The 25128-nt window shown below is 55.3% G+C and overlaps 2 protein-coding genes across 4 annotated transcripts in view; one reads left to right on the top strand and one right to left on the bottom strand.

Annotated features, from left to right (window-relative positions):
• The first annotated feature begins 1915 nt into the window (after positions 1-1915).
• NLRC3 (NLR family CARD domain containing 3) lies at positions 1916-13099 on the top strand. Of its 2 annotated transcripts, XM_056503694.1 has the most exons (17): positions 1916-1945; positions 3613-5344; positions 5920-6006; positions 6691-6774; positions 7009-7092; positions 7559-7642; positions 7734-7817; positions 8229-8312; positions 9046-9129; positions 9553-9636; positions 9737-9820; positions 10064-10147; positions 10626-10709; positions 10815-10898; positions 11102-11185; positions 11378-11461; positions 11961-13099. In XM_056503694.1, the coding sequence occupies exons 1-17, from the start codon at positions 1939-1941 to the stop codon at positions 12049-12051; spliced, it is 3009 nt and encodes a 1002-aa protein (XP_056359669.1). In that variant the 5' UTR covers positions 1916-1938; the 3' UTR covers positions 12052-13099. The 2 variants fall into 2 exon arrangements, with proteins under 2 accessions (XP_056359669.1, XP_056359670.1); XM_056503695.1 differs by lacking the exon at positions 11961-13099 and having other exon boundaries at positions 11305-11455.
• An 809-nt stretch (positions 13100-13908) lies between these two features.
• The window catches only part of CLUAP1 (clusterin associated protein 1), a 55895-nt gene continuing 44675 nt past the window's right edge, over positions 13909-25128 (bottom strand). For both annotated transcript variants that reach the window (XM_056503514.1, XM_056503515.1), the window contains exons 10-12: positions 23511-23615; positions 16309-16364; positions 13909-14411 (exon numbers count right to left, since the gene is read on the bottom strand). In XM_056503514.1, coding sequence (XP_056359489.1) covers positions 14256-14411; positions 16309-16364; positions 23511-23615 — 317 coding nt within the window. In that variant the 3' untranslated portion in view covers positions 13909-14255. The remainder of the gene's footprint in view (positions 14412-16308; positions 16365-23510; positions 23616-25128) is intronic.

Below are 25128 nucleotides of genomic sequence, written 5' to 3' on the forward strand. Positions count from 1 at the left end.
CTGCAGGAGCTGGCCTGTGGCTGCTGGTGTTGCAAGGAGCAGAGGACAGCATCAAACATTCTCTGGTGTTGGAGCAGCTTTTCCCCATCAAAGAGCTGTGCTTCAGGGGAAGGGCTGCAGGGAACATGGCTGCAAGCAGCAAAACCCCCTTTCCTTCTGGCTCTGTGTTCTGGCATGCACAGCAAAGATCAGAGACAGACCTGGGGACTGCAGAGGCTTCATTGAACTTTCCAGGCCAGTTAGAGACAAGAACACATCAAAGGGTGAACATTTCACTGTGAATTGCTCACTGAACTCCTTTAATTGATGGTGTCTTCATTGTCCAGGCCACTGCCTGGGGGATGCTGCTGGGGTCCTGCTGCTCCCAGTATGGAGAAAAGGGTTTGCTGTGGGATCACCACCACTGCCTGGGGCTCATGGACCTCTGACACCACTGGCACCACTGGCACCAGGGGATCAGAGCTGGGCAGATGGGGCAGAGCCCAGGCTTCCATCCTAAAGGGAAAGGCAGGGGGCTCAGAGCCAGCTCCAACAGCTCCTCCCAGCCCCACAAGGGATTGTCAAGAGCCACCTGGGCTGGTGCTTTGGCAGCCAGCACCTTCTGTCACTTACCCCACTCTGCAGGACGTGCCACCTGTCCCTATGGGAGATCCAGCCATGGTGTGGGAGAGACTCAGCCCTGGGGACACTGTCAGTCCCCCCTGCAGCCCGAGCACCTTCTGCAGTCTTGTGCTTCTGGTGGGAGATAAACCCCAGCATGGATCCCTGGGAGGGAGGATGGACAGAGGGAGTTCCAAACACCTTTGCCTCACACCATGGACCAGGAACTCTGCCAGGTTTTCCTGGTCCAGCTACATCTGTGCTTTCTCCCTGGAAGAGATCTGACCAAAGAAAGGAGTGTTCCCTGTACCTGTGGTGAGGCTGCATCAAAGCCCCCACAGTGCCCACACCCCCTTGGTGGGGTTTGACAAAGGCCCCACTGCAGAGCCTCTGAGCAGCAGGGAGGGGTTCAGATGGATCCAGAGCATCCTGTAGGCCAGGGGGAGGGGAGGGAAGGACTCAGGCCCTGAGACACTGTGTGCATTGCTCCTGTGATCAGACATGCCCTGGGGCTCAGCAGTTCACCTGGACATGGCCACTGCCTGGGGATGACTTTGGGGCTGGTGGCACAGCACAGTGGCTCTCACACAGCTGGAGCTGGGAGCACTCTCAGGCGTGGAGACATTTCCCTCTCCACCTCTGCTTGAGAACTTCAGGACTCTGAGCAGTTTCACTTCTTACAAACAAGCAGCAAACCCTCAGTGTGGTTTGGCAGCAGCTGAGGGGGAGGGAGCAGGTAGATGCTCTTTCCCTGGGTGATTTTTCAGAGCATCCTCAGAGCTTGAGGCAGGATGTGGTGCTGGCCACGCACAGCAGGCCCCGACAGACGCTCTGGATGGGGGCCAGGTGGGTGTGAAACCAAAGCAGGCCCTTCATCACTGCCTACTGCCCCACAGCTTCCTTCACAACACAGAGAGGAATGCACGAGCAGCTCCCAGCCCTGGTGACAGTGTGACACTCCCCAGGTGACCTGCAGATGGCACAGGGGCATTGTCAGGGCAGCTCATGCAGCACTGTGCCTGAGGATGTCGTGGTGTGAGTGTGGGGGTGAAGGTGCCGAGTGTGGGGTCTGTGCCCTGCCAGGCCCGCATGAAGGGGCCTCTTCTCAGCCAAAAGCTGATGAGTGACCCCCTGGCTCAAGCACACCCAGCACCACGGCAGCTCAGAGAGGGCTCCCTCCCAGCCTGCTCCTGATGCTTCTCCTGCTCTCCCAGCAGGGCCGTGGGCAGGGCTGAGGAGCCCCGGGCGGGGCTGTGAGCTGGCCAGGAGGTGGCACATGGGACGCTGCTGCCGCCGCGCTGCTCGCCCAGGGACCGCCCATGCCGCGGGAGGCCTCTGATGGAAGGTGAGTGATGCTTGGGCAGATCTGTCACCCTGGGGCAGTTCTGGAGCCAGAAATGGGAGGAGGTGGGCACCAAGGTGCCAGCAGCTCCAAGGCAGTGCTGTCTGGCACCGGGGGAGCAGCTGTCTCTGGGCAGAAATGGTCTTGCTCAGAGTTTTTTTCTCTGCATGGGTTTGGATTCCAGGAGAAAAAACATAATTTCATGATTGTGTTCTTCAGTCTAATAAGCACCAATTTCAGTAGCTGCTGCCCTGACCTAGCAGCTCCTAACAAAGCCTCCTGCCAGGACTTTGGGATGGCATCACTGCAAGGAGGGCTTGGGCAGGGCACTGTGGAGGGCTCTGGCTCACCCCTGTGACCCTCAGAGCCAGAGGCAATTCTGCACTGCTGCCTTTCCCTGTCTCCCCTCACATTCCCAGGGCTGGCCCAGGACCCACCTGTCCCTCTGTCTGTCCCACCTGGATCCAGCAGTACTGCAGGCAGCTGGTGAGGTCCATCTCCCCACAGCTCCTGCAGGACATCATCAGCCACGTGTGCAGGCTGGAGCTCCTGAGGGCCCAGGAGGCTGCCCAGGTGCAGGCAGCGAGCCCCCTGCCCGGGCAGGTGAGGGCTGTGCTGGATGTCCTGGCTGGCAAGGGCAGCCACACCTCCCAATCCCTGCAGAGCTTCACCCAGACCTCCAACTCTCAGCTCTACCTCCACAGCACTGTCTGTGGCAGGCAGCCCAGCCAGGGGGGCTGCACACAGGGCCTGGTGCTGGCTGGAGCTCCCTGAGTGTGCACAGAGCTGGGGCTGGTGGCAGCTCTGTGGGAGCATCTGTGCAGGTGCTGCTGCCATGGCAGCGACTCAAGGACACAGCCAGGGGTGACCAGGGCTCTCTGCCAGCTCTGAGAGAGCTCCCTCCAGGCCCCCCACTGCCCTCTGCACACCCCTCTGGGCAGTCTGAGGACTTTTTGATGTCCTCAGTGTCCAGATCTCAGCAGCCAGTCCCAGCACCAGGCTGGGGACAAGGAAAGGATGGCTGAGCCCAACCCCATCGGCTCCTGGCTGCCCCAAATTCAGGCTCTCTCTGCAATCTTCTTGCCAGGAGAGGTTTCCCTGGTTTCCCTCCTGGTTGGAAGGCTCCAGTCTTGGCTGCTGTCTGCTCCAAATTTCTCACACCATCACCATCACCCCCTGCCTGTCCAGTCTTTGCTGGATGGTTTAATTTCACTGTGATACCTGAGCCAGGTGAGCAGGACAGCTCCAGAGGTGGCCACCAGGTTCAGCCAAGAGTCCAGTTCATCAGAGAATGCACGGCAATGAGGCAGGAATGAAGCCAATCTGGGAAATAGAGAGGTCAGGATCAGGCCCAGCAAGGGCAGCCAGGTTCAGACACAGTCCAGTGGCCACCAGGCAAAGGCAGAGCAATGAGGTCCAAGAGCATAATGTAGCTCCTACAACAGAGCTTTAGCTGAGGCTGAAGGCCCTGGCCTGAGCTAAAATGGGCTCCTGGAGGCTGATCAGGACCCTTTAGGCCTCTTGGTGCCCTCTGAGCCCTGCCATCCTTCCCACCAGGATTCAAAGGCTCTGTGACGTTTCCCTCCGCATGGGCACGGCAGAAAAGTGAAGCAGCTTCTGTCATTTGCCATTGTGGTTCCTCCTCAGCCCTGTTTCATTTCTCTGTGCAGACCCCATGGTGCAGAAGCACCTGGAGAGCCTGCAGGGCTCCTGTGGGAATGGGCTGGAGACAGGAGCCCTGCAGCGCCTCACCAACCTGCTGCTGGTGGAAGGCCTGAGCGACATCCAGCAGAAGGAGCACGACATCCTGCAGGTTGAGACCACCAAAGGCCTGCCAAACGTCTCCAGGAGCATCCCCCTGGAGAAGCTGTTCCGGCCTCTCTCCAAAGTCAGCATCCCCCCTCGCGTCTCCGTCACCATCGGCGTGGCCGGGATCGGCAAGAGCACTCTGGTGAAGCTGTTTGTCAGCAGCTGGGCAAAGGGGGAGATCAGCAGGGACATGGTGTCTGTGCTGCCCCTCACCTTCCGCCAGCTCAACACCTACGAGAAGCTCTCTGCCGAGCGCCTCCTGTGCCTGGCCCTCCCTCCCAGCCCCGAGCCCGGCGCCGCCGCCCGCACCCTGCTCATCCTCGACGGCCTGGACGAGTTCAAGACCCCCTTGGATTTTTCCAACGCAGCGGTTTGCACCGATCCCAGGAAGGAGATCCAAGTGGACAACCTGATCACCAACATCATCAGGGGAAACCTGCTGCAGGAGGCCTCTGTGTGGGTGACGTCGCGGCCGGCGGCGGCCGGGCAGATTCCCAGCGGGCTGGTGGACCGCATGACGGAGATCCGAGGGTTCGGGGCCGCAGAGATGAAGGACTTCTTGGACCAGATGTTCCTGGACAACAGAGATCTGTCCAGCCAGGTCCTGCAGCACATCAGGGCTAACAGGTCGCTCCACGTCCTGTGCACCATTCCTGGTTTTTGCTGCATCTGTGGCTCCTCAATCGCTTATTTCCTGAAACACAGCAGCGATCAATCCCAAGAAGCAGCCGTGGCCCCCAGCACCCTGTCAGAAATCTACTGCTATTATTTCAAAATGGCTGTGAGCGGTGAGTGGCTAGAGAAGCCGAGGGAAGCCCTGAGGAGCGAGCAGGCTGTGAACAGCAGCAGGAAGCTGGTGGGCAGCCTGGGCAGGCTGGCCTTCCACGGGCTGCTCCGCAAGAAGCACGTGTTCTACGAGCAGGACATGAAGGCCTACGGCATCGAGCCGTCCCTGCTGCACAGCAGCCTCTGCACCCGCCTGCTGCTCAGGGAGGACATGCCGGCCTCCACCGCCTACTACTTCCCCCACCTGACCATCCAGGAGTTCCTGGCAGCTCTTTATTACTACACGGCGGCCAAGCGAGCCATCTTCGACCTGTTCGCGGAGAGCGGCGTGTCGTGGCCCAAGCTGGGCTTCCTCAGCCACTTCAGGAGCGCGGTGCAGCGGGCGCTGCAGGCCCCGGACAGGCGGCTGGACATCTTCGTGCGCTTCCTGGCGGGGCTGCTGTCCGCGCCGGCCGGCGCGCTGCTGGGCGGGTGGCTGCTGCAGAAGGAGGAGCAGGGCGCCCTCAGGAGCCAGGCTGTCGGCGTGCTGCAGGGCTGCCTGGGCGCCGGGCCCGCCGTGTCCTCGCGCGCCCTCAACGCCGTGCGCTGCCTGCGCGAGATGCGGCACTGCCAGCCCGCCCAGGCCCTGGAGGAGGCCATGAGGAGCGGCAGCCTGGCTGGGATGCTCACCCCCAGCAACTGCTCCGTCCTGGCCTATCTCCTGCAGGTCTCTGATGTCTGCCTGGAGGAGACAAACCTCTCCAACTGCCTCAGCTACAGTGTGTGTAAGAGCCTGCTCTCCCAGCTCCTCTTCTGCCACAACCTCAGGTGAGTCCTGGTGGGATTGTACTGGGAGAAGCCAGGAGAGCTGCCAGGCTGTGACTGTGGAATCACAGGTTGGTTTGGGTTGGAAGGGACCTTAAAGCCCATCCAGTCCCACCCCTGCCATGGGCAGGGACACCTCCCACTGTCCCAGGCTGCTCCAAGCCCCATCCAGCCTGGCCTTGGGCACTGCCAGGGATCCAGGGGCAGCCACAGCTGCTCTGGGCACCCTGTGCCAGGGCCTGCCCACCCTCCCAGGGAAGAATTTCATCCTAACTTCCAATGGAAATCTTTCCTCTTTTAGTATAAACCTGTTCCCTGTTTTAAGTCCCCTCTAAGTACTGGAGTCTGCAATGAGTTCTCTCTCCCCTGCGACTCACAATCCAAGGTGTCAGTGGGAATTTTGGGTCCACCAAATGTTGTCCACCTGCAGAGAGCTCTCCTGGGGATGGCACTGGGTCAGATCCACTTCTGCTCTTGAGTTTCTCCACCTGGGACAGGCAGATGTCATGGGAGGATCATGCTTTCTCCACTTTGTTCCCCAAACCCTTGCTCTTGCTCCTTCCCTGTGTCTTCTGCAGGCTGGACAATAACCAGTTTAAGGATGATGTGATGGAGCTGCTGGGCAGTGTGCTGAGTGTGAAGGACTGCCAGATCCAGAGGCTCAGGTAGGACAGGGTGTCCTGGGGATGCAACGTGGAGCTGGGGGCACTGCAATACCAGGGTGGTGGTCCCCCAGGAATGTCTCTCCCAATGGCTCCCCAGGGTGCCTCAGGACAAGGACAGTCCCACAGCATCCCCTGCACCCAGGCACAGTGGCCTCACCCCAAGGCTGTCTTGCCCAGTCTTCCTGGAACTGCTGCCTGCTCACCCTTCCTAAACAAATGTGAATAAATCCATGGGTGATCCCAACAAAGCAATAAATCCAATCCCAACAAACCACTTCCCAAGGTCACAGCAGATTGCTGGACACTCGAGGCTCTGCATGGAGCACCTGCTGCACAGAGGGGACAGGCTCCTGACCCCCACACAGGAGGTGCCTCATCCCAGACAGATGGGTTCCCACTTTGCCCACCTCCTGCTCTTCCTCAAGGCTGCACAGAGTTCCCCATGCTGCCATCTGAGCTCTTCTATAGGACACAGATGAATTTCCTGTCCAGAAACAGTGTCCTTGCAGTCTCTGCCTGGTGTTCACTCCAGGAGAACATCCATCACTTTGGTTGTACCCTGATTCAAATGCTCCCCATGGCTCTTCTGTGCTCACCCATCCCAGCTGCATCCTGGGACATGCCAGGGTGTGTGCCAGTCTCTTTCTCCATGGGAAAAACACCCAATTTTCCTTTTCTGGGCAGCTTGGCAGAAAATCAGATCAGCAACAAGGGAGCCAAAGCTCTGGCCAGGTCTCTGCTGGTGAACAGGAGCCTGATGGTGCTGGAGTAAGTGTTCCCCTTCCCCAGCTCCTGTGGTGCACACATTCCCACTGGGAACCATTCCCTGCATCCCACCTGGCCTGAGCAAGCTGGGGAGGGTCTCTGGCCCCTAAAGCCACCCCCACAAGCTGCTGGCCTGATGTCCCACCTCAGCAGTGCCTTGTGGAGGCATCTGGCTTAAACTGGGCCTGTGCCAGTCTGGCTTTGCTAACCTTGGCTTTTCTGCCTGTCCTGCCCCAGCCTGCGGAGCAACTCCATCGGCCCCACCGGAGCAAAAGCCCTGGCTGATGCCCTGAAGAAAAACCAAATCCTGCTCTCCCTGAAGTAAGTCCCAGCTTCTGTAGCACCTCCTGGGGCAAATGCCCAGGGCAGGCCCCCTTCCATCCCTCTTCTGTCCCACTGGGGTTTTCCACAGCTCCAAGGGGCAGCACATGGGGAGACCCTGGGCATGCCCTGGGCCAGGTGTGCAGGGCAGTGATCATGAGCAGCTGGCACAGACCCAGAAAGCTGCAATTCTCCTGCCTCTTGGCTCCAGTGGGGCAGCGTTGGGGTTGGAGTGCAGGTCAAGGTCCTTTCTGTGCATGGAGCTCCCAGGGGGCTGTTTCATGGAAGGAAGAATATCCCATGGGAGAGAAGGGAAGGAGACTCCTGCTCAGGGATGCTTGGAGGCCAGACACCTTTCTAAGCCAGGGCCAAGGGCAAGCAAAGCCCAGGGCAGGTGGCCACTGCCCTGCAGCCCCGCACAGCCCTGGCCCTGCTGTGGAAGGCTCCAGGCTCCTGTCTCCCACAGCCTCCAGCACAACTCCATCAAGGAGGACGGGGCCACCTTCCTGGCCGAGGCCCTGCTGACCAACCACAGGCTGCTGACCCTGCAGTGAGTGACCAGCACGTGCTGTCCCCTCTCCAGCCACCCAGCACGGGCATGTGGCACCTGCCACTCACAGGTGCCTTCCTCCCTTTTGCAGCCTGCAGAAAAACGCCATTGGAGCCCAGGGCGCCCGGAAACTGGCAGAGGCGCTGGAGCAGAACTGCAGCCTGAGGGAGCTGATGTGAGCCCGGCAGCAGGGGGAGGGAGGGCAGGGCCAGAGCCACATCTCCGGCAGCAAGGGCAGCAAGGGCAGCTCCATGGGACAGGCAGGACGGACACTGCCGGCTCTGCCCACGAGGGTTGGTGTGGATAGAGGGAGCAGCCCTGTGGAGATGCTCTCTGTACCTCCAGGGATGCAGGGAACCACACAAAGGAAGAAAGGAGGAGCTGTCTCCCCTCTGGCAGAGGGAAGCAGCAGGGCTCCAGGCCCTGGGGAAACGTTAAAAGCGATTCCAGCTCAAAGCAGCCCCGAGAACAGAGGTGCACGTAGGTGGAAATGAGGTGGCAGCGAGTTCAGCTGTTGCTGCAGCAGGAAGAGCCTGGGGGAGGTGAATCCCTTGCTGGCAGCTCCAAGCTCCCTCTTCTGTCTCAGACTCTCGAGCAACTCGGTGGGAGACAACGGCTCCATCGCCTTGGCCGAAGCTCTGAGGGTGAACCACAGCCTGCAAAGCCTCGAGTGAGTTTGTCCTTGAGACTGGGGCCCAGCCTCCTCCTTCCAGCAAAATCTGCAACCCCTCCAGCCCTCAGCCCCTCCCCAGGTGTGTCCCATAGTCTGGATGTGCAGGCTGGAGCACCATGGGGCAGCTTCAGCAGCAGCCAGGCTGGCCCTGCCTGCACCAGGGGGCACTGACAGAACTAATCCTAAAACTCAGTGATGGCTTTTTATTCTGGCTTGGAGGAGATCAGCAGTTTTGTGTCTTCTCTCTCCCAGAAGTGCTGGGAATTGGCTCAGGAGGTTGGTAACAGGCTGAGGGCTGGCACTCAGGCTGGAAAGGTGCAACCTTCATTCCCCATGGGAACAGCAGCTGGAGGGGAGGGCTGATGGCTCCTGCTGATGAGTGGCTGTGGCCTGGTTCTGTCCCTGTGCCAAGGATCCCAAGCCACGGGAGCCACGTGCCCAGCTGAGCCAGCAGCCATGGTGACAGACAGGTGGGGACAAGGCTGTCCCAAGGTGCTGCAAACCCTGTCCCCTCTCTTGCTGGGGCTGCTGCTGCTGTGCTCAGCAGGAGTGGCTGATCCCACCCTGGATGCTCCAGGCTTGGTCCTTGTGCCTTGGCTCCCCCTGCCCCCTGAGGCTGGGAGATGCCCTTTTCTCACTGAAATGGGCAATTTCCACCCCAAACATGAGCCTGCAGCCCACCTGTGATGCCAAGACTGGCCCATCCTCACACCTTCCCCGTTTGTCTCAGTCTCCAGAGCAACTCCATCAGCAGTGCAGGGGTCTCAGCACTGACAGCAGCTCTCTGCTCCAACAAGGGACTCCTCAGCCTCAAGTAAGTGACAGTCCCTCCAGCCACCCTGGCCAAAAGCTGCTGCAGGCACCTGGGAGCTTTTCAGCAGCCTGGCCTTGTGCCTGGTCGTGTCCACAAGAGCTCTGAGATGCTGAAAGCAGCTCTGCTCCCTCCTCCAGCTGTGAGGAACGTTATCTTTCTCCCTTTGGGACAACATTCATTCAGGCATGTCTTGGAATGAAAGGATGGCAGCAGGGATGGGAGGCTGGCAAAAAGCCCTGGTGGGTCACCAGTGTCCACAGGAAACACAGGGAATGGAGGGGCAGGGACTGGAGCTGCAGGAGCTGATGGGGGTGGTATTAGTTGGTGCCCTCAGCCCCAGAGCAGGAGGTGAAGGGGCACTGGGGGAGCAGCTGCTCCAGCCCTGCCTTGGCTGCTCCTCCCCAGCCCCGTGTCTCTCCCCAGCCTCCGGGAGAACTCCATCAGCAAGGAGGGGGGCCCTGCCATCGCCCGTGCCCTGCACAGCAACAGCACCCTCAGGAAGCTGGAGTGAGTGCCCTGGGCCCCAGGAGGGCACCCAGACCCACCCCTGGTGCCCCTGGAGCTGTGCTCAGCTCCTCCTGTGTGACTCGAGCCCTCTGTCCCTCAGCTTGGCGGCCAACCTGCTGTACGACGAGGGGGGCAAGGCCATCGCTCTGGCCATCAAGGAGAACCAGACACTCACCTCCCTCCAGTGAGTCTCCCCCTGGGCCTGGCCGGGTTTCAAGCCCTTGGACATGGGCAGGGACACTGCTCCTGCCCCTCAGCCCCTCCAGGCTGTGACAGGCCACCCCTTGGGCCACCCTCCATGGGACACCCTGGATGGACCCACGGGGTCTGGCACATCCCTGGATGGGGGCAGGTGAGTGTGGAGCCTGGAAGGATCAGGGCATGCTCACAGCCCAAGGCTTCAGCTCTCATTTCCTCCTGGTTGCAGCTTGCAGTGGAACTTCATCCAGGCCAAAGCAGCCACGGCCCTGGCACAAGCACTACAGTCCAACAGCAGCCTGGCCAGCCTCGAGTGAGTGGGGACATGGGTGGATGGATCCTGGGCCCTACTGCAAGGACCCTTAAAGCCCATCCAGTTCCACCCCTGCCATGGCAGGGACACCTCCCACTGTCCCAGGCTGCTCCAAGCCCCATCCAGCCTGGCCCTGGACACTTCCAGGGATCCAGGAGCAGCCACAGCTTCTCTGAGTACCCTGTGCCAGAGCCTCCCTCCCTCATTCTTCCCAATATCCCATCTAACCCTGCTCTCTGGCAGTGGGAAGCCATTCCCTGTGTCCTATCTCTGCAAACTCTTGTCCAAAGTCCCTCTCCAGCTCTCCTGGTGTCCCTTTAGGCAGTGGAAATCTGCTGTGTCCCCACTTCGTGTCCCTGTCTGGGGATGCTCTAAATGCCTTGTGGCCCAGCACTCTCCCAAGCCATTTGGGAATGCTGGGCCCCGTGCTGGCTGCCCTGGCTTCCCAGGCCATGGGCACACAGCCCCTCTGTCCCAGCCTGCAGGAGAACGCCATCGGAGACGAGGGCATGGCCGCCCTGTCCGCTGCACTGAAGGTCAACACCACGCTGGCAGATCTGCAGTGAGTACCCAGGCTGCAGCAGGGCCCTGGTGTCACAGCCTAATTATCCTAATTAACACACCACGGCCACCTCAGGGTGGCTGAAGGGTCCCTGTTCCCTTGCAGCCTGCAAGTGGCTTCCATAGGCGCAGCCGGTGCCCGAGCCCTGGCAGAAGCCTTGATGGTCAACCAGAGCCTGCAGGTGCTGGAGTAAGTGCACGGGGCCACCGAGTGCCCACAGCTGTGCCACGGCTCCTGGCTGCCTGAGAGCCCGGCCCTTGGCTCAGCACTGCTCCTCCCCTGGCATGGGCATGTCCCACAGCTGTCCCTGCACTCGCTGCGTGCCGGCACTTCTCCCCTCCCGGCATTTGGGGCCACCCGAGCTGTCCTCCTCACCCTGCCTTTGTTTGCAGCCTGCGGGGAAACTGCCTGGGGCTGGCCGGGGCCAAGGCCGTGGCACAGGCGCTGAGGGTGAACCGCGGCCTGCGCCGGCTCAGGTGAGTATCGCACCGGCTGAGCCAGGAGCCTCCCACACATCCCCTCAGGGAGGAGCCGTGGGACGGCAGCCCAGAGGTTCTCAGAAGGGCAGACCCTGAGCAGGTGGCTTTTCCCAAAGCCCAGTGCGTACGCTCCCTCCTGGTGGCCACCTGTCCCTGGCTGGTGCTGTCTGACCCTCCTGCCTCCCACAGCCTGCAGGAAAACTCCCTGGGCATGGAGGGAGCCATCTGCATTGCCACGGCCCTGAAGGGCAACCACGGCCTCACCTATGTCAAGTAAGTGGCTGCTGCAGTGGGTGGGGAAGGCAGGGAAGGGGGAGACCATGGGGACCAACCCACAGGGCAGGGGCATCCCATGCTCCTCCCAGCATGACAGCCACCCCCCCCACACAGCCCCAGACCCCTCAGCTCCTCTGCAGGGATGACTCTGGGCCAAAGAACCACCTCAAAAGACAAGCATGCTCCAAAATGTTCCAGAGCAGAGGTGGCTCAGCCCCTCCAGCTGCCCAGGGCTTTCTCCAGCTCCTCACTTGGCTGCCTCAGGGCTCTCAGAGTGCCTGGAGCAGGGTCCTGCATGGAGTGGGGTGGGCACAGGTGATGCTGGACACTGGTGCACAGCTGGGCAGCATCACCAAGGGTCCTGCTCTGCCTGGTGCCCCGGCCTGAGCTGCTCTTTGCCCCGGCCTGAGCTGCTCTCTTTGCCCCCATCCTGAGCTGCTCTTTGCCCCCAGCCTGAGCTGCTCCTTCCCCCAGCCTGAGCTGCTCTTTCCCCCAGCCTGCAGGGCAATCACATCGGGCAGTCAGGAGCCAAGGTGATCTCGGACACGATCCGGACCAACGCGCCCGACTGCGTCGTGGATGTGTGAGGGGCCCGGGGTCCCTCAGGCCTGGGTGACTGCAGGGAGCTCCTTGGTGCCCATCTCAGGGACCAGAACTGGGGCAAGGAAAGCTCCTGAGCTCCTGGTTGGATCAGGAGTGCAGGAGGGACAAGACCCGTGGTGAAAGCTGAGGGATGTGTATGCCCAGGTCTGCATTCATCCAAGCCCTGGGGGAGCTTCAAGGAATGGGGGAAACACAAAAAGGAGTGAGGAGGGGCAGATGCCAGACCTTGATTTTGAGGGTGATTTATCTGCTGGTGGTGACAACTCCTCCTGTGATCTCCCTGGTGCTTTGTCACCCCTGGCTAAAACCAGCCCAGTCCAGCAGGCTCCCCTTGAAATCCCAGATGGACACGAGAGATTTGCTGCTGCCTTGCTCAGATGGGTGTAGTTCTGTGGATCTGGGCTCTTCCAGCAGCTCCTGGCTGTTGCTGTGCCCTCAGTAACAGGTTGGTGCTGGCCAGGCACACCTGCAGTGTTTGGTAGAGCTGTTCTCTATCAAAGGGAGAGGTAACCCAGGGCACAGGAGTGCAACCATCTAGAAGGACCTTGGGAAATAAAACGTCCTCAGGAAAATGGGGTGGGAGGGTGAATGTACTGCCCTGCCCGAGGGTGGGCTGTTTCCAGCACATCCTGGTGCTACACCAGAACTGTCTCAGCTCCAAGTTCTGCCTCAGCTTCAGGCTGGAGCTCTTGGATCTCTTGTTGCTGTCACTGGTGTCCTGTGACCTTCCCAGCTGCAGGGTCTGTCCCTGCAGGTCACCTGTGACTAGGAGAGCAAAGGTGCTGCCTTTGTGGGTGTGGCAGAGACCCAGTGACTCTCCAGAGGTGCCAGGTTTGCAGGTGACCCAGCAGCCAAACTGTGACCCCCAGAGCCCCCTGAAGCCACTGTCCCCTGTGCCCAGCCCAGTCCTGACTCACTGCCACACTCAGGGCAGCCAGTGGCTGCTGCAGGGACCTGGGGGCTGATCCCAGAAACACTGGGCTGAGCTCTGGAGATGTAAATACTTGGTAATAAATTAGTTCTGGATGAGAAGATGCCTCGTGCAGCTTTGTTCTTGCCCTGCAGGACATTTGGGATGGTCTGTGCTCCACTGCCCAGGGCTGAAAGCTCAGCTCACTGGCACAGGGGGCTGTGCTGCTGCTCCTGCCTGGCACTAGCAGCTGCAGCAGCAGTGGCTTTGCCAAATGCCTGCTGGCTGTGCTGGAGCTAGGTGGCAGTGCTGCCTGGAGAGAGAGGCTCTGGCTCTGTGCACACCAGGTAGGAAGTCACTTTTCCATCAGGGCCTAGAGTACAGGAAATAGAAAACTGATTCAAACTGCAGCCCAGACTGGGAGACTGGGCCTGGTCTCAGGGCTCAGATCACCACAGAATGGTTTGGGTTGGAAGGAATCTCAAAGCTCATCCATTCCCACCCCCTGCCCTGGGCAGAGACACCTTCCACTATTCCTCCAAGCCCCATCCAGCCTGGCCTTGGGCACTGCCAGGGATCCAGGGGCAGCCACAGCTGCTCTGGGCACCCTGTGCCAGGGCCTGCCCACCCTCCCAGGGAACAATTCCTTCCCAATATCCCATCCAGCCCTGCCCTCTGGCAGTGGGAGCCATTCCCTGTGTCCTGTCCCTCCATCCCTTGTCCCCAGTCCCTCCCCAGCTCTCCTGGAGCCCCTTTAAGCCCTAGAAGAGGCTCTGAGGTGTTCCTGGAGCCTTCTCCACTTTTAACTTCACTCCTTCAGTCTGCCTGGTGCTGCTCTTTGTGCAGACAAGCCCTTGATTAAGTAAAGGGTATGTTTAGGATAAATAGATTTAAGCCAGATTTAAAACCAATTGAAATGCATTCCCAGAGCAGCTTTTCATCCAGTTTTATTAAGCCAAAGAAATCTATTTGGACATAATAAAATGCAGGGAAATCAGGCACACCATGCTCACTGGAGTGAGACTTCTGGCACTGCAGTGCACAAGAGCCAGTTTAGTGCAATTATGGAAATAAGTGCACATTACTGTGATTCTCATTATGGATAAACTGCTCATGCTTTGAGATTCACAAACCTGCAATCCAAGTTTAATTTTCAGGTTTAATGAACATTATTTACCAACCCCTGAATTCACCCTGACACACACTTTTCAGACAGCAGGGTTTTAGCTCCTGGCCTCTCCAGAGTTTGTGCTTCCAGAGCCTCCTGCTACTGAAGGGTCAGAAGTCATTATCACTTTGCTCCAGTGGCTCTGGCTTCCTTGCTCGGAGACTGGATTTGCCTGGGGAGATTTCCATGCTGTCATCTTCCAGATCATCCTCCTCCTCCTCATCTTCATCTTCATCCAGGTCAATCTCACTATCCCCTGAGTCGTCCTGCAGGACAGGAAATGAGTCCATGAGCAGCTCAGCTCTGCCAGCCCAGAGTGAGGGAGGGCACCTCTGCATTCCCAATGGATTGCAAACCTCCTTCCCACCCCATGGGCCTGATGAACACAAATTTCCTTCTGCTGGGTCTGGCAGGGTGTTTAACGTTCAGGTGACAGCTACTGTGAGACCACAGAAGTGAGGTGAAGGGGAAAACAAAGATCCACAGAGAGGAACCCACCTGTGCCTTGTGCCGCCGGCCTGGCCGTGCCGGGGCTGGGGTTCCCTTGGAGAGCCAGAGTGGAGCAACAGCACAGGCAGAGCAGGAAAAAAAAGCACAAGAACGTAAAAGAAAACAGAAATACCCAGGCTGGGAGCAGGGGAGAAGGCAGCAAAGGCTGACACAGCTTGGGTATCACTTGCCACACACTGCTGGCTCTTCCTATCTCCATGAATTCCCTGAGGGGTTCAAAGCAGCTCCTCTCTGGTTTCATTCCCTGGGACACACAGGGGCCTGCAGAGATCCCTGAGCTCTGAGAAGCTGCACTCAGAGGGCAGAGCCATGAGACAACTGAAGTGGCTGCACTGAGGGAAGTCAGGCTGGAGGCCTTGGCTTTCCAGCCCTGGGTGTGCTGGGGCTGTGCCAGCAGGGGGGTCTAAAGGGAACAGAAATCACAGAGAGTGACCGTCCAAATCTGTCACTAACGTGGCCAAGGACAATCAAGCAGCACTGGGACTAAAATGCCAACATCTTCAACCACAGCACAGCACTCCACCCTTCCCAGAAATGGGTCTGGATGTCCAGGAGGCAACACAAGCCTTCACCACACCATTCTGGCAGGAGCAAAGAGCAGAGCATGGGCTGCAAGTTCCTCTCCAAGACACAAGGTGAGGGTGCTCAAAAAGCTCTGGCTGTCCCATCCCTGGAATAGTTTTAAGTCAGGTTGGATGGGACTTGGAGCAGCCTGGTCTAGTAGGATGTGTCTCTGGGTGGAACAAGATGAGTTTTAAGGTCCCTTCCACCTCCAGCCACTCTGGTATTCCCAGAAATGTCTGAACTGGCAGCACTGAGGGGTGTCTGCTGGACTGAGACAGAAAGGTTCCATCCATGGGAATTAACAGCAGCAAGGCTCAAACACAAACCCACAGTCACCACACTTGTACTATCTCCTACACTCTCCAGAAAGTGCTCCAGCATCACCTGCAGAGAACAGCCCCACTGCTCCTGGGATGGCAGCAGCTTTTTGGGATGGTGGGGAGAGCTAACTGCAAATGCCAGCCACATGCCTGCAGCTGTTTCTGGCTTGCTGGTGGCAGATGTGGCCACTCAGGGGTGCCCAGAGGCACAGAAAGGCTGCCCATGAATGGCAAAGGCTGGGCACAGACACAGAGCAAACCTGTACAAACCTGTGTGTACATTTTACACTGCCCACTCACATGTACCCCAGGAGCCCTGGGGCAGCAGGAGTCCCAAGGGCACAGCTCACAACCCTGCCCCATCCTCCAGAGCACTGATGCTGCCAGTACAGGCCACAGACAGGGCTCCAAGGAATGACTTTTCAGAGCAATGAAGGGGATTTAGGTCCATGTGTTTAACTCCTGCTGCACTGCACTGGTCCCTCTTCCCAGAAATCTGCCCCACAGCTCACAATAGCATTCCTGCAGCCTGTGTGCCACTAGTTCTGCACTGCAGGATGGGGTGGAAGCATACAGATTCCAAGAACAAAAGAAAAATAAGGAAACATGTCTGTGCCAAGCAAAGGTGCCAGCCATTGGAAAGGAGGGGAAAAGCAGGCCTGGGGTGTGAGGATTCAGCAGGTAAAAAGGTGTCTCTCCAGCTGAGGAGAGAGCTGGCATCTAAAGCCCTGTCAGGGAAGCACAGCAGACACAGGAGATGGTTACTCACATCTTCCTCTGTGTCTCCACCTTGCATTGATCCCATGATCCGTGTGCCAACTCTTCCTGCAGGAGCAAAGAGAATCCCCATCAACCCTGGTTTATGGTCACAGGAGCAGAGAGAATCCCCATCAACCCTGGTTTATGGTCACAGAGCAAAGAGAATCCCCATCAACCCTGGTTTGTGGTCACAGAGCAGAGAGAATCCCCATCAACCCTGGTTTGTGGTCACAGAGCAGAGAGAATCCCCATCTAACCTGGTTTATGGTCACAGGAGCAAAGAGAATCCCCATCAACCCTGGTTTATGGTCACAGAGCAGAGAGAATCCCCATCAACCCTGGTTTGTGGTCACAGAGCAGAGTGAATCCCCATCAACCCTGGTTTGTGGTCACAGATAAGAGAGAATCCCCATCTAACCTGGCCTGTGGTTCCAGGCAGGGAGGAGGAAGGGTAAAGCTCAGGGTTATCCCTCAGTGAGAGGATGAGATCCCAAATCATGCAGTCACCCCCTTGTTAAGCCTCATTGCTCAGGAGAAGGTAGAAGGGGTAAGGCTGACAGTAATTAACACTGGACTCAATGATCTTGGAGTTTTCTCCAACATTAATGATTCTATGACTCTAATTCCAGTCAGGGTGCTATTTCCAGAGCTACCTTATTCCAGCATGATGGTTCTGTCAGGAAAAGAAGCAATGAACACATTAAGAAACAGGAAATTCTACCTGAACCAAGAAAACTTTTTTTACTGTGAGGGCAGTCAAACACTGGAACAAGGTTGCCAGGAGAAGTTTGGGAATCTCCATCCATGGAGATATGCAAAAACTGGATGTGGTCCTGCAAAACTGCAGAGCTCTGAGCAGGGAACAGCTCCTGAACCCCCTCAACACTGGATCCTGTTTCCTGCCCTGCTGTGTCCATCCCATCTCACCATCTGTTTGTATCCTGCCATCACCAGCTTCCTCCGTGCCAAATATGGATTGTTCCAATCTAGAACAATCCCATCTGTGCTCTTTTTAGCATGAAAACAAGGTAGCTTTAAAATATACCCTGGCAAACCTCTTTTATTCTACTTCCCAAAGCACAAAAGATGACAGTCCCTTTGTCCCACACAGTTTGAGCTGAGCTAGTGGTAGGAAAAAGCTGCCTAAGTCATCCACAGCTCACCAAAAACCCCCTGTTGTATCAAGACAGAGCATTAAAAGGATTTTATGCCTTTTATATGAAAAGCAGTGGCCTCTATGCAGCAGTTGCTGATAACACAGGAAGTGGAGATGGAATTCAAAGATTTCTGGATAGATCTGTCTTCAGGCTTTGGAGACTTTTGCTTTAATTTATGCTACACTAAATGATATCAATTTGGAGGTGATTATTGCTGACATCCTTAGATGACAACAGAACCCCATTTCTGCCCAACCTACAAATGACTCTTGAGTTTAACTGCAATTTTACTCTGTAGAAGGCTCAACATAAAGTGTAAAATTGGGAATTACTGCCTCAAAAAGGAGAAAGCTGCAGGGAGCTCCTAAAATAAGACAAAACTGAGAGAGTTTCTGAAGAGAAAAGAGAATCAAGATATCAAGTAAGGAGAGCTGATGGAATAGGACAGTTCAAAATGCCATGGAAGAGCAAAGAGAATGCTCACAGGAGGTGAGCAGGATGCTGCTCCTCCATCAGTGGGAACAGAGCAGACATCCTATGGACACAACTGCTCACACCTGGAGGAACTCAAGGATCTGGTACTGCCTGGACCTGGATCCCTGCATTGCCTAAGCCAGGAGCACCTCTCTGAACCAGCAACAGGGTGAGGTCCTGCAGCAAACTGGGACACTGCCAGGAGAGACCCCAGGATGCAGAGGGGCTGGGATTTCACCTGAGCCCAGAGCTGTAAAGAGGAGAGCAATCAGATTTTCCATGGAGCATTATTTTCACTCCCACTCCCAGTGTGGGGAATGGCCATGCTGTGTTCCTGTGTGTGCTGGGGGCAGGCAGGAAACAGAGGAGTCACCTGCATGGCCCAGGCAGAGCTGGGGATGCTGTCACTTGGTTTCCTGGCTTCTGCTCAGCTGGGCTCCCACAGCTTCCAAGAGCAGAGAGCCTGTGGTGTTTCCTTACAGATAAAGTGAACCCAGCTGGGACAGGCTGTACAGAGCAGTAATTAGGAAAGATGCTGGTAATGAACAGGCTGTGATTCACTGCACCTTTGGAGTCCTATCTCCCTTTGCATGGCCATGGTTTGTAGGCACAGAGCCCTCAGGGAGCAGAAGGGAACGTGCATCCCTGATTTGGAGCCTGGGAGCTGCTGCCATTTTCCCATTCTACCAACCTGTGCAGCTGCCTGGGATGGAGCCACAGGGCTGGGATGATTTCCAGCTCCTCCCCCTGCAGGGGCACAGGTTAACCCTGTGAGTGACACACAGCCTGAGAGCCTGGACAGCTGGGAGGGTGGCAGGTGGGTTTGGAGCTGACACATTTTCCTCCCAGTCTGGAGATCTGCAGTCAGTCTCCAGTGCTTAGTGTGAATTCACAGCATGAGCTCACAGAGGACACCTCTCTCCCCTCTGCATCCCATTCCCTTCCACACACAGAAAAATAGGGCAAACCTTCTGCCTGGTCCTTCTGAACTGTTGCCCTTTGGACACTGAGCTCTTAATCACAGAATGATGGAATACCCTGGGTGGGGAGGGACCCACAGGAATCATCCAGTCCAGCCCCTGGGCCTGCACAGGCACCCCAGCAATCCCACCCTGTGCCTGAGCACTGCCCAAACACTCCTGGAGCAGCCTCAGGGCTGTGCCCATTCCCTGGACAGCCTGGGCAGTGCCAGCACCCTCTGGGGAAGAACCTTTCCTGATCTCCAGCCCTTCCCTGGTCCTGTCCCTGCCCCAGGGAGCAGAGGTTGGAGCTGCAGCCCCTGCTGAGCTCTGCCCTCAGTCTCCTTCTCCAGCTGAACAATCCAAGTGCCCTCAGCTGCTCCTCAGACCCTTCCCCATGGCCATGTCCCTCCTTTGGACACTCTCCAGCAGCTTTAGATCCTGATATGGTGGCACCCACAACTGCCCCAGACCCGAGGTGAGATCACACCAGGGCAGAGCAGAGCAGCCCCTTAGTGCAAGACCCTGATCCCAGCAGCATTTTCCAGGCATTGCCAAAACCCAGAGGTTCATTAAGCACAGCACAGCTGCTGTGTGGGGGAGCACACTTCAGTTTATTTCTTACACCTCCATGAAAAGGAAATCTGCTTGGAAGTGAGGGAGCTGTTCCCACCATCTCAGACCTACAGCCTCTCCTTCTTCACTAGATCTGATGTTGGGATGGCCCACTCCTGGGGGAGGCTGGGAGGGAAGGAAAACATTCTAGAAATTCCACAAGCAGAGTGACAATTCCCACTGAGAACAGGACTTCCCTGCTTTTCAGCCTGCCAGTGGTATGGAAGGATTGGTAACAGGACTGTGGAGGCTCACCTGAGAAGATTTGCATGTCAAAATTCTCCTTTTCCCTACAGGACTGAAAAAAATGAGGGATAATTGAAGCTCTGCAGCCTTCCCCCAGCATGCAGGGTGCCACAGGCACTCAGCAGCAAGTGCCCTCTCTGCCAGCACATCATTAACACCCTGATCCTCAGGGCCAGCTCTGCTGACAGAACAGCCAAGGAAAGGGGCTCCAAGAGAGCTGCTCTCTGTGTGACTTTGACTGTCTGCTAAAAAACCAGGTTTTATAAAGCTGTCTTCTTACATTAAAGATCAAATGGGGCTGAAGTTGTTCCTGTCTCAGTAGTGAAATGGCCTCTGTGGTCTGTTCAGGACAAAAGCAGCCCTTAACACCAATGTTATAAAATGAAACGAGAGCTACAGCACAGGGAGAAATGGTTCACAGGAGCTGAAACACCCTGGCAGTGTGGAATAGGAGATTTACAGGCACAGCTCCACAAGGATGGATTATTTCAGCTTAATTCAGCAGCACTGCCTTGTCACCAGCACAGTGGTCCCAGTCTGTGTGTCCCCACTGCCACCTCTGGAAGGGGACAGACCCTCATGATGCCACAACGCATTTCAGGATTCTGGTCCAAGTGGCTGAAAAGATGGATCTGCACATGGAATCATAGCATCACCTCAAAAAAAGTCATTTCTGATAGTGTGGGTGACAAAAATCTATTCAGTTCAAGGGGAGACTGGACAGGCTCTTAGGAGAAAATAAATGTACTGAGGGTTAGCTTAACTCTGTGCAAGCCACAAGTGATGGGGTTGAAGCAGATTGAGAGCAGCAGGGAAGCTGAGGGAAGCTCCCACGTGCTTCCCCAGACATTTTCTTCCAGCCAGGGCTGGGGAGAGGCCAGTTTAGCTGGATGCTACAGCTGATCCAATAGGGCAACTTCTGCATTCCCAGGACAAGGCTGTGCATCCTCTACCCCAAAGTCACCCCAGCTGCACATGAACAACCACCCTGCTGCAAACAACTCATCCATGGCCTGTTTCAGGAAAGAGGTTTCTCTACACTGCAAACGGTTAAGACCTTCAATGCTGAAAGATTTTCTCTTTCTTTGGCTCTCTGACAAAACAAGAATCTTATTGCAAGTGCCACCACAAATTCAGGGAAGTCCATTGTATTTGTCACAGCCTCAAGTATCTGTTGCCAGACAGAATAAAAGTGGATGTGAAATTTTATTCACATTGACAATGCTAAAATTAAAATGTAGAGACCATACTGCCTCCAGCTCTGGTGTCCCCAGCACAGGAAGGACAAGCAGCTGTTGGGAGCCAGTCCAGGGGAGCCCATGGAGATGCTCCAAGGGCTGGAGCCCCTCTGGAGCCAGGCTGGGAGAGCTGGGGGTGCTCACCTGGAGAAGAGAAGGCTCCAGGGACACCTCAGAGCCCCTCCCAGGGCCTCAAGGGGCTCCAGGAGAGCTGCAGAGGGACTGGGGACAAGGGATGGAGGGACAGGACACAGGGAATGGCTCCCACTGCCAGAGGGCAGGGCTGGATGGGATATTGGGAAGGAATTGTTCCCTGGGAGGGTGGGCAGGCCCTGGCACAGGGTGCCCAGAGCAGCTGTGGCTGCCCCTGGATCCCTGGCAGTGTGCAGGGCCAGGCTGGATGGGGCTGGGAGCAGCCTGGGACAGTGGAAGTGTCCCTGGACATGGCAGGGGTGGGATGAGATGAGCTTTAGGGCCCTTCCAACCCAAAGCAGTCTGTGATGAATCTGTGATAAAACCCGAAGTGATTCTCTGATAAATCAGTGCATTCTCTAACCTACAAAAGCCAACGATGGGTTCAAACACATGGGTTTACTAAAACAAGCCCCTTTAAGGAGGGGACTCTCCTGTCAGTGTGATATTGTGACAACAAAGCAGCACCTGCAGCTTGGCCCCTGCTCTCCCAGCCATGAGCTCTCCCTCCCTGATCAGAGCCCTTCCTGCTTCCCTAGTGCTGCTTCTGCCATGTTTGCTGACCCAGCAGCACTGAAATCAAAGCTCCAGAGCCCATCCCAGCCTCCTTCAGCTGCTCCTCCCTGCACTTGGGGAAGGGCTCGATTTTCTCTCTGCACCACACAAGTCTTCCCCAGCTCCCTCTTTGCTCCACAGGAACTCAAGTCCTGTAACTTCAAGCCTTTTAACTGGCTGAAAGAATAAAACCAGGAACAATATTGTTAAACCTGCATTTAACTTGAATTTTGCTGCATCTAGACAGAGCTGATGAAAGGGCTCTTGAGGGTGAGTGTGCTGATTTTTCTCAATTACACCAAGTGGCCTAAAAGGAGGGATTATCTCTCCCTGAGAATCCTGCCTCTATAATGTGACACACTGGAATATCTGCCCACCACAGAGAGGGAGGAAGCCTTATCTCCCAGCACTGATAACCTGGGAATTAGAGATGTAAAAGTGCACCCCAGCAGCCACAGGGACTGAGCACAGTGGGCTCCTTCTCCTCAGTCTGAGAGCAAACCTGGCTCAGCAGCATCACCAGTAAGAAAACAAAAACCTTCAAAAGAGAGTGATTGAAATGTCTTACATTGAATCAAGGAAAAAGCAGTAATTAATAGAAATAATGTTCTTGTTATGCTGCCTTGATCATTAAGTATATTTTAAATGCAAATTGCTGAAGAACACCAGCAGATCTGTGGTGTGTTTAATAGCAAACAGAAAGAGAATATTCAGCCCTGGTTTTCTAAAGCAGCTGCTGCTTCTGACATTAATCTCAGGTCTTAAAAGTCCCATGAACTAATACTGAGTTTCCATTAAGGGTAATTAATGATAACAAAGCTCTTCCTAGAAAAAAAAAAAATCTACTGGCAGCAAAATCTACAACTTTTAGAGTAAAACTCTAAAACTGCTATTAAGAGTAGCAGGGACTCGGGTTAAGGTGTTCTCTGGGATGAAGCATCACAGACAGCTACAGGGTCCCTTCCAAAGCTCTAAAACCAGTGTACAAACCTTTCCTTGAGAAATGCCAATATAAAATATTCCTTAGAGAATATCAGTGTTCCTAGCACTTAACAAGACTTTTCAATTTTCAAGAAAACCAGAGGAAGGGAGGATTGAAATGCTTAAATTACACTGACTTGAGAATATCAGCTTCTTTCCCTGGTCTCAGTCAGAGAGGGGGAAGCAGAATTCCACTAACAAAACCAGCTCAGAATCTCTCACTGCTAACAAAAACAACTACCCTGATTTCCTGACTGTGTTTTGCTCCACTCCAGACTAAGCAGAACTTTTCTTTTCCCCCCTGGGTGAAACACAGACCCTCACATAGCAATTCCTCTGAGCTGCTTGTGAGCAGTGGGAGGCTGCAGCTGCAGTCCCCAGGAAGCAGGACAGAAGGACAGGAGGACAGCAGGCTCACATCTGTCCCTGGGAGCAGCAGCTCAGGTGTGCTCCACAGTCAGTGCAGGTGGCTTTACTGGCTCACTGGAGCTTTCCCATGTACAACAGGTGCCAACAGCTATATTGAAAGAGGAAAGAAATGCTTTGCAATGAGAAATGGTATTGCTTCCCTAAGGCTTTGTACAGAACTGCTTCAGGAATGTGTAAGGCAATACCAAGGTGGGATTTTCCCCACACTAATTTTTTCCCAGTAAATAATCCTTCATTGCTCCCCTGGAAGCACTGTTTGTTCCCCAGGGCTTTATCCTCCTGCAGCTTCTGAAGGGTAACAGGGGCTTCCTGAGGGAATTCCAGCACATGCCTGGGGATGAAGGCAGCTCAGGAGGGTTAGGGTACCTTGCAGGAGAGAGTCTGTGCCCATGCGGTGCCTCGGGATCTGCAAATCCCCCTCGCTGTCAGATCCTTCATCCTCCTGGATTTCTAGGTCAGAATCATCATTACCTGGTTAAAGACAAAGCAGCTGATTAGTATCACCCAAAGCAACCCCCAGCCCAGAGGAGCAGCTGGGCACAGGAGACAGCAGCAGCTCTACCTTCCTTGGAGCCCAGGAGGAATTGAGGAATTGAAAAGGCAGCTGCAGAGAGCACTGGAAAATGGCCAAAATCCACATCCCAAGGAGAAATCCTCCACATTCACTGTGAACGAGAGCCTTGGGACAACTCCAGACTGTTTAAATACCCCCTCTGGGTATGAGGAGAAGGTGTTACTTCAGCAAGTGATTTAAAAACAAAACTCTTTGAGAAGCACTTGGGAAGTGTGTGTTTATTATCCTGGTTTTACCCTGACACCAGCAATACCAAAACCCATCTTTTCATTTAATTTAATCCATCTTTCATTTAATCCTAGACAAACATAGTTCCAGTCCCAGATACAGGAATGCAGCTACTGCCAAACCCAAGATGCTGGAGAGAGAGAGAAGTTCCCAAAGATGCAGGAACTTCTTCAGATATTTTCATCCTCTGCCTTTGTTTCCTTCTCCCCATCCAAAGCAGAGTTTCCAGCCCAGTGCCAGGACAAACCCAACAGGACCCCATGGGAGGACCCAGCACAGCAACATTTGCTGCTGATTATTTAGAGAAAATAGGCAATTCTTTCCCAGGTACATTTAATTACACACATGTCTGAGGTGAAAATGGAAATAACTACTTTAATTAGGATCAGTAATGAGCTGACACATCTTTGCAGTATTTAATTATCAGACAATGTACAAATATTAGACATTTTCCCACCCTCTTTTTCACTGCAATATTAAGTTAATGAGAAAATAATAATGGCAAGAGAAGTATCTGCTAGCCTGGTAAGATTACAAGGCTCCAGCAGAGTTAGCTATAATATCTATTTGCACTTTCTTCTTTGGCAGTGAGGGAATCACTCACTGCTGTGTGACCTGCATGCTGCTTCTGTCTGCCTGGCATTTAGGAAACTGAGGTTTTGTTCAGCCTTGCATGGGCAAACTCCTTGGGAGGAAACATGTGGAGCTTACAGAAGGGACTCAAGTTTGGCTCAATATATTAAAGAATGAATTTATCACATCTGTGATGGCTCTTACTGCTACTAAAATGCTCTCATTCTTATTTTGTGGTTCTTCTTCCTTCTTTATTTTACTGTTAGCAGCAATTTCTCCCTTTCAGGCTTTGTCATTTGTGTTCCTGTCAGGCAGCAAGAGCTGAGGATACTGCAGGGATATTGATTACTTAGCCAAACCTTTCCCATTCCAGGCCCATCCATGATTCCTGCTCTGGGATCTCCTGAGCATCAGCTGCCAGCTGAGCAGGGTTGGATGGGATATGGGGGAGAAATTCTTCCCTGTGCCTTTAAAAATCCTGGATTGCCTTTCAAGCCAAATAAAAATACAAATTCATCAACTGAACTGCCAGCACATCATGGAATGACCTGGCTTGGAAGAGACCCCAAAGCCCATCCATGGTTAGGGACACCTCCCACTGTCCCAGGC

The sequence above is a fragment of the Oenanthe melanoleuca genome, chromosome 14 (assembly GCF_029582105.1).
Source record: "Oenanthe melanoleuca isolate GR-GAL-2019-014 chromosome 14, OMel1.0, whole genome shotgun sequence".
Lineage (NCBI taxonomy): Eukaryota > Metazoa > Chordata > Aves > Passeriformes > Muscicapidae > Oenanthe > Oenanthe melanoleuca.

What these genes read in the sequence shown, in the direction of transcription:
- NLRC3 (XM_056503694.1), top strand. An exon ending in CTCTTCTGCCACAACCTCAG is followed by an intron (nt 5,345 to 5,919) that starts GTGAGTCCTGGT and finishes TGTCTTCTGCAG; the next exon opens with GCTGGACAATAACCAGTTTA. An exon ending in CACGGCCTCACCTATGTCAA is followed by an intron (nt 11,462 to 11,960) that starts GTAAGTGGCTGC and finishes TCTTTCCCCCAG; the next exon opens with CCTGCAGGGCAATCACATCG.